The 14,024-nt window shown below is 38.0% G+C and overlaps 2 protein-coding genes across 4 annotated transcripts in view; both read right to left on the bottom strand.

Annotated features, from left to right (window-relative positions):
* lmnl3 (lamin L3) overlaps positions 1-14,024 on the bottom strand; it is a 163,978-nt gene that overhangs the window by 29,647 nt on the left and 120,307 nt on the right. The gene's annotated exons all lie outside the window — the stretch shown is intronic.
* vdra (vitamin D receptor a) overlaps positions 1,770-14,024 on the bottom strand; it is an 85,566-nt gene continuing 73,311 nt past the window's right edge. For all 3 annotated transcript variants that reach the window (XM_077218660.1, XM_077218659.1, XM_077218661.1), the window contains one exon: positions 1,770-12,318. In XM_077218660.1, the coding sequence (XP_077074775.1) occupies positions 12,065-12,318 (254 nt within the window). In that variant the 3' untranslated portion in view covers positions 1,770-12,064. The remainder of the gene's footprint in view (positions 12,319-14,024) is intronic.

Genomic DNA, 14,024 nt, shown 5'->3' with positions numbered 1-14,024 from the left:
TATAGATTTTGCTTCGTTTCGCTCGGACATTTAACTGCGTAGCTGCTACACATACACGCGGAATCACTCGGACATTTAATGGCGTAGACATACACGCAAAAGATTTCGGCGTGGACATACACGCGGATAGCTCAAAATGCGTATAGATAACACCACTTGACTTGAAAGTGGCGTGTATGTTTACGCAAAGTCATGATGTCATGTTGCCGTGGTGAGCAACGCAGATGATGTCGGTAGCTTCGCCCCATCAGTAATTGTGCAGGTGTTAATCCTATCTCTTCCACTGGCGTGTTACGGTACTCCAGCAGTGCTATGTACGGATCACATTGACTAGTCTGCGCTTTCTTTAAGAGATGTTTCACTGTTTGCACTTCTCTCTCGGCTTGTCTATTAGACTGCGCATAACCAGGATTTGAAGTCACATGCTTGAATCCCCATTCCTCTGCAAAACTTGGAAATCTAGCACTTGCATACTGAGGTCCATTGTCAGATACTACTATATCTGCAATTCCATGTCTTGCAAAGATGGACTTCATTTCCCTGATGACTGGAGCGCCCTCTGGTGGTAATGATGGGCATCTCACTGGTAACCGTGACTTTAAGAGCAAGTTAGTAGATCATTCATTAAAGTTCCCCTGCAGTCAATCATTTTAGCCCTTAAAACTCATCGTTGATCACCAAAATGACACATTTAAAAGAAATGTTTAATAAGAAAATTACAGTTAAAATTATTCACATTTTGAGATTCTGCAAGGGGTTCACTTTTTTTTTTCTTGCAACCGTTTACAGGTGAAACTCGAAAAATCAAAAATATCGGGCAAAAGTTATAATTTCGATGATTATGGCTTACAGCTTATGAAAACCCCAAATTCAAAATCTCTGAAAATTTTAATATAGCATGAAATCAATAAAAAAAAGGATTTTAAATACAGAAATGTAAGCCCTCTGAAAAGTATAATCATGCATATGTATATAGTTTATATACTAAATATATTAGTTTCACCTTTTAATTTGAATTACTGAAACACATGAAGTTTTGCATGATATTCAAATTTTTCGAGTTTCCCCTGTATATATAAATATATATAAATAAATGGAAACTTATTGAAGAATCTAAGTATAAGCAACCTGTGTTACTATAAGAGAGCATCCATAAATGCTCTTAATATGATTTATTTTTATAATCATTAGTCATTGAGTCTGAGCACTGAAACATTCACAACTAAGATTATTCAATCTTTTTATTCTCATCCCTTCTCCTGCTTCTGCTCTTCCCAGGCTTTTTCCAGGCATCCGGGATCAAATCCGATATTTCTGACGAGATCCATCCGTTCTTCAACAAGGTAGTTTGTGTGAAACAGTCCAAAATAATGCTTTTCTTACTTCGTGTTTTTGTCTTGTTTCCAGTCCAAATATCTAACATTTCTTAAATCGAGATGCATTTACTAGATGAGTAAAATGACATAAGATATTAAGTCTTGCTTTCTGGGGAATGAATCAAAATTAAGTGAGTTTATGCAAAATTATCAGAGAAAAATAAAGTTTCTGTTTGAATTAAGATTATTTTTCTCACCCCATTGGCAGATCATTTAGCTTTTTTTAAGCATCAACTCACTTAATTTTGATTAATTCCCCCAGAAAACAGGACTTAATATCTTATATCATTTTACTCATCTAGTAAATGCATCTCGATTTAAGAGTTTTTAGATATTTTGACTGGAACTCTTCCTCTCCTGTGTGAATGTTTGATAGATACACACTCTCACAGGTTATGCATCAGTATATACAGCTGTTTATTTGTGATTTTCTTTTCCAAAACATCTCATTTACTACATACAATGCACAAAATAAATGTGTAATTGACATTCAATGGGGAAAAAAAGAGATCAACACGTATGAGACGGTACAGACCAAAATCAGGTGTACACCGACTGAATCAAACAATATTATACATTACGGTCTTGAGCTTCTCATGTGTTTCGAAGTGTGTGTGTGTGTGATTTGGAAAAGTCATGATGGGATATTGGAGATCCAACACCGATTTCACTTAAAAACTGATCGAAAATAAACATGTGTTGGGGAAAAGTTTGTTCATGACACAACGTTCAACAACTTTAATGCATTTATTTCTGGGAGATTTTAACTATTTTAGGAATATTAACCAAATTTATAAAATCAGTTATAGGTTTACTCACCCTCTTGTTTTGCCATGCATTATTTTTATTCTCCAATGAAACACAACAGTTAACAGGTGAAACTCGAAAAATCAAAAATGTCGTGCAAAAGTTATAATTTGGATGATTATGGCTTACAGCTTATGAAAACCCGAATTCAAAATCTCAGGAAATTTGAATATTACATGAAACCAAAAAATAAAATAAAAAAAAAGGATTTTAAACACAGATGTCAGCCCTCTGAGAAGTATAATCATGCATATAGTTATATATATTAGTTTCCCCTTTTAATCTGAATTACTGAAATACAAGAACTTTTGCACGATATATTTTTCGAGTTTCAGCTGCATATTTTTACCGCACAGAGAAAGTGGACAGTGATTGATGAGCCGAATACCAAAAAGGACACATAAAAGCAGCATATGAGTATCAAACTCGTGCGCTATATTTGGCAGGATAAATCACGCACACTTGCGTTTTAATATGTTGCTGTTGTGTTAAAATGAAGAACTCGTTTTAGTGTTTCACCAACGCTATCTCACGACCAATTCGTACGAGTGATTAAAAAGTGGCTAATTCGTATGAATTCGTACAACCTCACTCGTACGATTTGTCTGAACCCACGTGATGGGTAGGTTTAGGGGCGGGGTCATGGTAGGTCATTCGTACAAATTCATACGAATTGGGCAACTCGTAAAATATGTACGATTTAGCAAAAATCGTACTAATTCGTACGAGTGAGGTCGTATGAATTCGTACGAATAAGCCACCTCGTAAAATTCGTACGAATTGCCGTGAGATCGGGCTTGTTTCACAGAAGAAAGTTTGAAATGACGTGAGGGCGAGTACGTAAATGATGTAAAATCTTCACGTTTGCATGATAAAAGTGCTGTTTCTCCAACCCAGAATTACATGCATTATCATTCATTCCTTGAAAACACCTGCAACCAAGCAATGAACAAATCAAATCAGTGATATAACATGAATCATTTCTCCATCTTTGGAGAACTAATGCAAATTACTATTATATCACAATACTGACTATTTCGCTAGAAAATGCCAAGATTTTACCTAATAGTTAATAGCCTATGTAACAATCATGCCTTTGAGTGAGAGTTATGGGAAGTAAGGCACCCGATTCCAGGAGCGTTCTCTCGGATCGCTAAGAAAGCTGCAGATTTTCCTGTCGTTTTGGTTTTGTTTTATCCTGAGAGCCGAGAATCGCAGTGAGACTGAACACATTCACTCGGAAAACGCTTCCGGACACACGAACGCTTATTTAATGCGTCATTGAGTTTTCGTTTAGAGTCATTATAACAGACATGAGCGTAATTTACGCTTTCAGATTTCAAAATTACAATTTTATTATGGAATATTTGCGGCGTTTATTCTGCCTTGTAATCTTTTAACGAAATAACTTCGCTTAAAGCGACAACATTACAATCAATTTCCAATGGACAGAAAAACAAAAGTCCCAATAATTTTTTTCTCGCTCAAGAAGCCATTTCACTTTTATATACACTACTGTTCATAAGTTTGGGGTCGGTAAGATTTTTTATGTTTTTAAAAGAGGTTTCTTCTGCTCACCAAGGCTGCATTTATTCAATTAAAAATACAAAGAAAAACTAATATTGTTAAATATTATTACAATTTAAGATAACTGCTTTCTATTGTATTATATTTTAGTAAATCGAAGACTGGTGTAATGATGCTGAAAATTCAGCTTTGATCACAGGAATAAATTACAGTGTCACATGATCCTTCAGAAATCAGTATAATATGATGATTTGATGCTCAAGAAATGTCTTTACTGTCAATTCTGATCAATTTTATGCATCCTTGCTCAATAAGTGTCGATTTCTTTAATAACGTTTTTTTAAATTAAATAAATGCAGACTTGGTGAGCAGAAGAGACTTATTTTTTTAAAGGGGTGGTTGATTATGATTTCACTTTTCTAACTTTAGTAAGTGTGTAATGTCACGGTTTGAAATCCAGTGTGTGTGTGTGTGTGTGTGTGAGGTAAAGCTCTTGAGGCTCCGCCCCCTGTGTTCATTTGCATTTAAAGGGACAGACACAAAAACGGCGTGTTTTTGCTGACTCTCAAAAAGTGACAATTTAAACATGCTATAAAAAATATCTGTGGGGAATTTTGAGCTAAAACTTCACATACTCACTCTGGGGACATCAGAGACTTATTTTACATCTTGTGAAAAGGGCATTATAGGACCCCTTTAAAAACATTGAAAATCTTACCGACCCCAAACTTTTGAACGGCAGTGTACGTGACAATAGAGGAGAAAAGACGATCATAACTTCAGTTTCATGTCAGTTAGTTGAATATTCACATCTGCACACTTCAGTAAAGTATGTTTCTGGCCTGAGAGTCAAACGTCAACACTTAATTTTCAAATTGAACATGTGTTCAGTCTGACTGTGACCGTTAATCTCATGAATAAATGGGCAGAACTACAGAAGCGGCACTGAAACTAAAGCCCAACCCTGACACGCTCCCAAAATAAGGCTTTGGGTTGTAGGCACACACAGGTCTTTAACTGAGCTAGCGTGGAGAATCCGGTTTAATAGTGTCAAAACATCGAGAAGTGACCCGTCAGTCTCTCCATCACTGACAAAACACCACATATGACTTCTACGCTGTTCTACGCTGAGTATTTCTGTCTGTAAAGCAAATGCTGGTGGAGAATCTGTGTGTGTTTGTGTGTGTGTGGTTTAGGGGGAAAAGGACGGTGAAATGAAGGTGTCAGTGAAGGTTTAGTTGATAAGTGTTTAGGTCCTGTTTACATGTGGTGTTACACTGCGAAAAATGCTTTTCTTGCTTAGTATTGTTTCCAGTCCAAATATCTAAAAATTCTTAAATCGAGATCCATTTACTAGAAGAGTAAAATTATATAAGATATTAAGTCCTGTTTTCTGGGGGAATTAATCAAAATTAAGTGAGTTGATGCTTAAAAATAATTTTGTTTCTGTTTGAATATTTTTTTCTTCACCCCATTGGCAGATAATTTTGTTTGTTTTAAAGGTGCAGTGTGTTATTTTTAGCGGCATCTAGTGGTGAGGTTATGAATTGCAACCAACAGAAGTTACGGTGGCCGACAGGAAGTGATGTCATCGTCTGAGACAGCAGAGAGTAGCAGTTCAGCAATGAGGTTTCTTTACAAAGATAAATTAAGAAATTATGTTTACTTAATTATTCAGTAAAACTATATGTTATTGTGAATATTATTGTTACTTATTCATCATTCTGTCAGTGTTTTATTCGCTGAACTAAGCTTGCTTCCTTGCACGAAGAGCAACATAGTAACGAAACGCGTTTGTCAGTTTAGGGCCACCGTAGAAACATGTCGGCGCATTTCGATGATCGGGAACCCGCGGTGTGTGTAGATAGAAACTGCTTATTCTAAGGTAATACAAATATAACGCTTCATTAAGTAAGATCTTTATACACCACTGAAAACGTCTTTTTCAAGGTAGTGAGGAAACGCGCTCTGTAGCGCTGCTGTGTGTTCGCTGTAGCGCTGCTGTGTGTTCGCTGTAGCGCTGCTGTGTGTTCGCTGTAGCGCTACTGTGTGTTCGCTGTAGCGCTGCTGTGTGTTCGCTGTAGCGCTGCTGTGTGTTCGCTGTAGCGCTGCTGTGTGTTCGCTGTAGCGCTGCTGTGTGTTCGCTGTAGCGCTGCTGTGTGTTCGCTGTAGCGCTGCTGTGTGTTCGCTGTAGCGCTGCTGTGTGTTCGCTGTAGCGCTGCTGTGTGTTCGCTGTAGCGCTGCTGTGTGTTCGCTGTAGCGCTGCTGTGTGTTCGCTGTAGCGCTGCTGTGTGTTCGCTGTAGCGCTGCTGTGTGTTCGCTGTAGCGCTGTGTGTTCGCTTTAGCGCTGCTGTGTGTTCGCTGTAGCGCTGTGTGTTCGCTGTCGGCTACGCTAGAAACATGACCACACAATATGTCGACCTCCATAGAAGGCGGCGTCCGCGGTTATGGAGATATAAATGTCTCATTCTAAGCTAATAAAAACATAACGGTTCATTATTGCAAGGTCTTTATACACCACTGAAAACATAGTTATGGATCTTATATTGCATTTATGTCAATAGATCCTCAGAAATATTACACATTGCACCTTTAAGCAAAAAAATCACTTAATTTTTATTTATTTCCCCAAAAAGCAAGACTTATGCCGCGTTCCAGGCAACCTGTAACCCGTGTTTTTCCAACCTTATACCCGTGAAAGTGCACTGGAACGGCAGTCAAACACGTGACTTCCCACCCGTGAACTCGTTCTAGATCGAAGTACCAGTTACGAGCTCTGACGTCACATAGCCCGCGAAACCATACAAAACAACACCCCTACACGGTGAGAATACACTTTAGGACAGGATAACGTTTCAGTCAAATTAATAATAATATAATAATGAAAATAATACACACACGATTATGTATTACAATCTTATGTGTCTCTGAAACAATAAGTATATATTGCGCTCAGGTAGTTTGGCGTTACTGGCCTGGAATGCTACAAAGTCGTGATTTACGTGCTCAAAAACCTGCCTGGAGCGCAGCATTAATATCTCATGTAATTTTACTACTTTAGTAAATGCTTCTTGATTTAATAAATGTTTGATATTTTGGAGTGGAAACAAGACAAAAATGCTAAGTAAGAAAAGCATTGTTTTTGCAGTGTAAGAAGCGTTTTGGTCGATCGGATGCTAAATACAGGAGTAAACGGGTCTGAAATGTTTTAAACTTCCAGAGATAGTGGAAAAGCATTGCATCAGATTGCTTTCCTAGTGTAAACACTCATGTGGTCAAATGCGTTCGAACGGCCACTAAAAAAACACTGACGGACCTAATGCGTAAACATTACGGGAATCGCACTAGACAAACACGATTTAAACGGTTGGATGTAGACCAAAAGTTTGGTTTGAAGATGAAAACATACAACGCACAATTTGTCTAACACACTCAGTGTGATCTCGAGGTTTTCAGAGCTGAATTGAAAGCTGATGCTCTCCGTGTGTTAAATTACGTGAGCTTATTTAGTCCATTAGATCGAAAGAGCTTAAAAAAGACCCTCCCCTCAAAGAAATCAGGACAGAAGTGGCTGAAAGAGGACAAAAGAGACGGATTTAAACACCACACTGCAAAAAATGCTTTTCCATTCTCACTCGATATAATTTCTTCTGTCATTTTACTCATCTAGTAAATGCTTCTTGATGTAAGAATTTTTAGATATTTGGACTGCAAACAAGACAAAAATACTAAGACATTTTCATTTTGCAGTGCATGTGTGAACGGGAATGTGCCTCTCGTATACTTATGATCCGATCGACCAAAACGCATCTTAATAAAAGTGTAAACATGAGAGATGTAAACCTCGAATAAAACCAGATTTAACCTGCATTGTTTACATCGCATCGGGAAGCAGCGTCAATGTACGGAGGGTGTATTCAAAAACAGAGAAAATGAAACTAAATGCAATTAATAATAATAATAAATGGCATTAATTATTATTTAACTGTTATAATTAATCCCAGTGTAGGCCCAGATCCGGCCCACATCCGGTACGCATTGAATCCACATGTACCGGATCTGGGCCGAAACCATGTTGCTGTCTAGGATTTCATTAACAATAAAAGCATTTATTATTATTATAAATAATAATATAATGTTATGAGGGAATGCTTCGTGCTTCACTCTTGATTGTGGTTAAAAAAACCCAGACAGAATATTGGGATAAAGAGAAATATAAAAGAAATAGAGCAGCAAGAGAGTTGTGAGAGTTTCTGCTATTAGCTCGAATACAGATGACAACTTCAATGCACATGCGATGCTTGCTAATGTAGATATACACAGTTTTCAAATGGCGAGAGTGCTTAACAGACAATACTTAAAACTAGCTTATTTAGGATACTTTGGGATTAGCTAGCTTGGTTGTCAATGCTTTGACATTCTGCATGAGAAAGAGTGAATACTGACAGAAGCTAGCGGTCAGGCTAGCGGGAGACGGCAAGATGCACGTTCATCGCGAGCGTTTCGTCTGGAATAACGTACAAACGAAATGCTCATTAACATCCACCTTTTGTTGATGAGTCCTACTGGGATGTTCGTATTTACGAGTTGTAAATACGACGGACGCAATTACAGGCAAGTAAAGCACCACTTAAACTGCAAGCTTATGGAGACGTCTTGAGGTAAAAACAGTCCAGCATTTGAGTCAGAGAAGAATAAATAAGTAAGGGATTTAGTGTTTCTTTAAAAAAAAAAGAGAAAACAAACAAACATTGAAATGGTGTAATGATTACATGTGTGAAGAGAGGTAGTTCATTTTGGTTAACAACGGCACCTGGTGGTTTGTGTTTTCCTTAAACAATCAGCATTCAGACAGTCAGTCATCAAATCAAACGATTCGCTTCACCCGCGTCAATTTCCTTCAGCTAGACTCAAGAAACCCACTTTAAGAGGATTTCTCAGGGAGGGCAAGTGCATGATGGGACTGGGTTTCTTTAGCCTAGCTGCGTAGCAAAAGAGCTTTACCAACATTGAGCCATAACTTGGTCGATTGCCTTAATTTTTTCAGCCAAGAACACCAACAAAGAAGATGCAAAGACTCATAATATCTGATCCAAAAGTGCATAGAGATGTTCTTCTACTCCTCCCTCATGGAAATACTGATGAAGAGACACCCTTTTTCCCCCATCCGTTGACAACCAATGAAGCAAAACCCAAAACTGTTTGGCTGTTGAGGTCCTGTTGAATCCAGAGCGGGTTTTTTGTTTTGTTTTATTTCCCTTGTTGATCGGATACAAGTGATCCAGCAGCGTTTGAGGCAATGGAGGCAGAGACTGGTCTGGATCTGTGGGTGAAAAGGGGCAAAAACACTCCAGTCTTAGCTAATAAAACTAGTATAATCCATCCGAAGCTTATCGTGAACTGGTATATACACGTATCGTTCGTCCAAACTCTCGAAAAGTCTTTCGTTTGCAGCTGAGATAAAGCAGACATAGTCTCTTTCGTTAGCAGCCCCTTTTCCCGTTTCACCCGCAGTAACGTTAAAGCTTCCATGAGTCCTTTGAAACGGACCGTTATGTGTGTGTGTGTGTGTGTGTTTCAGTTTGGCTGGTTTGAGGCAGCGGTTTTGCAGAAATAAAAAAATAACAGAGTCCAGTTTGATGTCTCAAAAAACGAGGCAGCGGTTATGCAGAAATAAAAACATAGTCCAGTTTGATGTCTCAAAATCCGTACAAAACTAAGCCATGATAATCATTATATATTTGATGTGGAATTCGCACCTAAAAAGCATCAGGAATAGATACGGTCGTAAAAGCTTATTAAAATGTCGTCTGAGAGAGAAAGACACCGAAAACGTTATGAAAATATGAGATTTGCATATTTCTCCCAAGCTTCTTCTTCTCAGTTGATTAACTGTATTAGCCTATCTGTTTCATTAGACATATGTACAGAAACAAGTGGTATTTACAGCTCATGACCACAAGAGATCAGCGCAGAACCCGTTGGAATGGGACATGTTTATAATCGTTCATAAAACTAAATTCATGCAACATTATCATGAATTCAGTGCGTTTGGAGTTAAAACTACTGGGGGAATTTGGCTGTAAATTGGTGCATTTGTGCAAAACTATTTTACGAACCATTTGAGGATGTAAATTGTGGATCATTGTACATACATTTTCTGAATTTGAAGTAAAACGGGTTATTTTATGGGGCGATTTACATAAAAATGGTTCGACAGCCAATTCTGCTTAGGTTTCATGATTGAAACCCAACATTTGATGACAGATGTTGATCAAACAGCGTATCTGCTTTCTAAAAACATGATATTCTGAGTATTAAAATCACAATAGATTTGACAATAGATGCTTAGAGAGGTACTGAACCCATATAAGATCTGTTTTAAGGGTAAAGTAAGACCTCTTGGACTAAACCACTAAATCTCCACTGAAGATCCAGATAATATGAGGTTGAAGCAGCCGGATGGCCTTGTTATGAATGATAAATAATATCGAGCAGCATTCGGGCTGATCTCGGGGACCGGTTCCTGCGTTTTAGTTCTCTTGTGGTCATCTAAGTTTCTATCTATACAGACATCAGACCAACAGGTCAGGCCCCCTACTCTTATTTTAAAGTGTGTGTGTGTGTGTCTTTGCATACTACTGACAGATCTATATATATCAGCAAGGCCCGTATTGTTGTGATATTTTGGCTCATAAATCTGCACTCAATTGTGAGTCAAAGTGGCAACTGTCCCAAAACCTAGTGAACTCAAAAATCTTCTGAAAAGGAGGTTTAAAAGTGGCGCACTACTATGAATAGCGTTTGACCTAATTTGCAATGGATTTAAATAGAATTGGACGTTGGTATGTTGCTAAAGTGAAGGAATTATATATATTTATAATCAAAAATTGATTATAAATACACCTTAAGCTGTGCAATTTCAAATTGAAGTTTATTCTCAATTTTTTATTTCGAGGTTTTTTCTCGAAATTTAATTAGTTTTTTTTTTTTGAAACACAACTTCTTTATTTTTGAAATTTAATGAATTTATTCTCAACATTGTTTTCCTAGAAATTTAACAATTTTTTTTCTCTCCAAACAACGACTTTATTCTCAATAGAGTTTATTCTCAACATTTTATTTAGACTTTTTTCCCTCGAGTTTAATCGTGCATTATAATGACTTCAATCTCGAGATGTTTTTATTTTATTTTATTATTTGCTTGGCTCTAATCCTCTTCTATAGATATGCAATGACACTGATTGAAATGTTCCAAAAAAAATAAAATAAATTTGCAGTATAGGATGGTTTTTCCCACCATTGCATTATGGGATTGCATTCTGTGAGAAGCATACGCGTGATGCTTAATCTTTTCGTAACATAATGTCTTGAAACGTCGCCTACGTATGGCGTTGGCTAGGTTTTGAAACAGAGCCACTGTGAATTTAAATCTAATTTTGTCACACAAACACACTCTTTTATCCAATGATATAGAAGAGCCTGCTAATCCTATTACAACAGAGGATCACCTGGCCATACCTCTCCTCTCTTTCTCGAATATAAATATTAGTGTATATGCATGGTTCTACTCATACATTATTAATACATTCCGTTTGGAAATTCCCAGTAGCATAAAAGCGGGAATTCCGCAACATTATCCAGACCTGTGCACCACCCTCACACACACACACACACCAAAAAATGCTTTTCTTACTTAGTATTTTTGCCAAATATCTAAAAATTCTTAAATCAAGTTGCATTTACTACATGTGTGAATTTATATAAGATATTATGTCCTGTTTTCCGGGAGAATTAATCAAAATGAAGTGAGTTTTTGCTTAAAAAAAGCAAAATTATCTGCCAACGGCGTAAGAAAAATAATCTTAATACAAACAGAAACAATATTTTTCTCACTCCATTGGCAGATAATTTTGCTTGTTTTAAGCAAAAACTCACTTCATTTTGATTAATTCCCCCGGAAAACAGGACATAATATCTTATATCATTTATTCATCTAGTAAATGCATCTTGATTTAAGAATTTTTAGATATTTGGACCGGAAACAAGACAAAAATACTAAGTAAGAAAAGCATGTTTTGCAGTGAACTGATAGACAGTCTCACGGGTTATGCATTAGAATATCTCTCTTTCTCTCTATTATCCAGACCTGTGCACCACACACACACACACACACACACACACACACACACACACACACACACACCTCTCTCTCTCTCTCTCTCTCTCTCTCTCTCTCTCTACAGCCCCCCGCAGTGTGAACCGTGACGCTCTCCTAGCCGAAGCGCCGAGCTCCCGGGTTGGGGTCCGGGATCCGGCGTGGGTCTGGGAGTGGTCCGGGGGGCCCTCGGATGCTAGGACACCTCGCTGCCGAACACCTCGAGCACCAGGGGCGTGAGCTGCATGCTGTGCTCGGGCTGGAAGGACAGCGAGCGGTACTGCTTCGAGTGCTCCTCGTTCAGGCTGCGCAGGTCCGCTAGCTTCTGGATCATCTTCGCGTAGACGAGTTTCCCACTCGAGTGATGGATGCGGATGTACGCTTGCAGGACGTCACACAAACGGTCCTGAAGCGCTTCGATGCGCGCGTGGTCCTGAACGCCCGGGCGATCTGCGGGAGAACGAGAGTGTTTAAAGGGGTGGTTGATTATGATTTCACTTTTCTAACTTTAGTTAGTGTGTAATGTCGCTGTTTGAGCATAAACAACATCTGCAAAGTTACGACACTCAAAGTTCAAAGCAAAGGGAGATATTTGCTTTTAAAGAAATTGCTTTTTAAGGACTACAACAAACGGCTGGTAGGAACTACACGAGCTTCCTCCCGGGTTAGTGACATCACAAACCCTAAAATTGACATAAACCCCGCCCCCGGAACACGATTTATAGATTATCAAGACAGATTATGCTAATCAATGACTAGAAGATAACTACACATAAGCTACATAAATTCATCAACTAACCATTCAGAAAGTCTCTCCATCATTGTCCGACTTCAGTTTGAACATAAAAGGCTAAAAGTTTTTGAAATTTTCAGTGCGTGTGAGGTAATCGCACACACACCAGCTCTCTCGGGAGCAGCAGCTCATTTGCATTTAAAGGGACAGACACAAAAACGGTGAAAAACGGTAACATTTACATAAACCCCGCCCCCGGAACACGATTTATAGATTATCAAGACAGATTATGCTAATCAATGACTAGAAGATAACTACATATAAGCTACATAAATTCATCAACTAACCATTCAGAAATGTTGTCACTTCTTTTTGAGTCTCTCCATCATTGTCCGACTTCGGTTTGAACATAAAAGGCTAAAAGTTTTTGAAATTTTCAGTGCGTGTGAGGTAATCGCACACACCAGCCTCTTGAAGCTCCGCCCCCTGTGCCGGGAGCAGCAGCTCATTTGCATTTAAAGGGACAGACACAAAAACGGTGAAAAACGGTAAAGTTTACATAAGCCCCGCCCCCTGGAACACGTCAATACAGAATATGCTAATCAATAACTACACATCAGCTACATAAATTCATCAACTAACCATTCAGAAATGTTTTTTTTTTTAAATTTAGAAATTTTAAGTGCGTGTGTGTGTGTGATGCATTTATTCACACACCCAATCGCTCTCTCACTAATGCATTGCATTCAAACAAATGTAATCTTACAGTGCTGTGTGTATTTGGTTTCGAATGAGCAGAAATCTGTAAGAAATGAAGCGACCCGTATATAAAGTAACTGATGAAAACGTAATGATTTTATTCTTTCCAAACGAAAAATGTGCGCTGAAAAAAGCAGCAATGATATTTAACTTTTAATGCTGATAACAATGTAATAAGCTTAGCATGTGGAAAAGTGTGCACACTATCCAATAAACCACATTGAAACTATTCTCCTAGTATTGATTTTTCTTTTTTTAATTTAATATGCCTATATATTACGGGCAGAACTTTTCGAGATTTGAAAGCATACTTAGCAATAGTGTTGCTCATTGCGAATTAAGTATTTATGAGTATTTTCTCCTTAAAACGGCAGTGAATTCAAAACTGGACCCATTTACTACTGTCACAAACATGTGACCAATCATATCACATGTGGGCGGGGTTTTACCTATCGTTATTTACATATCCTAGAAAGTGCGTAAAGACCGCTCCCTTTACAATCACTAAAAAGCTTTTTTATAAAGTTCCATTATAATCAATGAAGCCGTCTACACTGAGAGATACGCGAGCGTGCACAACAAACACTTCAGCGTTTTTGAGTGATGAGTGGATTCTGATCAACAAACACACCTCTGATTGGCCACTGTGTTCAAGAGATCAACA

The sequence above is a fragment of the Siphateles boraxobius genome, unplaced genomic scaffold (genome assembly GCF_051911475.1).
Source record: "Siphateles boraxobius isolate OS27281-9 unplaced genomic scaffold, OSU_SipBor_1 77, whole genome shotgun sequence".
In the NCBI taxonomy this organism is placed as follows: domain Eukaryota; kingdom Metazoa; phylum Chordata; class Actinopteri; order Cypriniformes; family Leuciscidae; genus Siphateles; species Siphateles boraxobius.
Note: the sequence above shows the minus strand (reverse complement) of the source record. Positions and strands in the feature narration are given on the sequence as shown.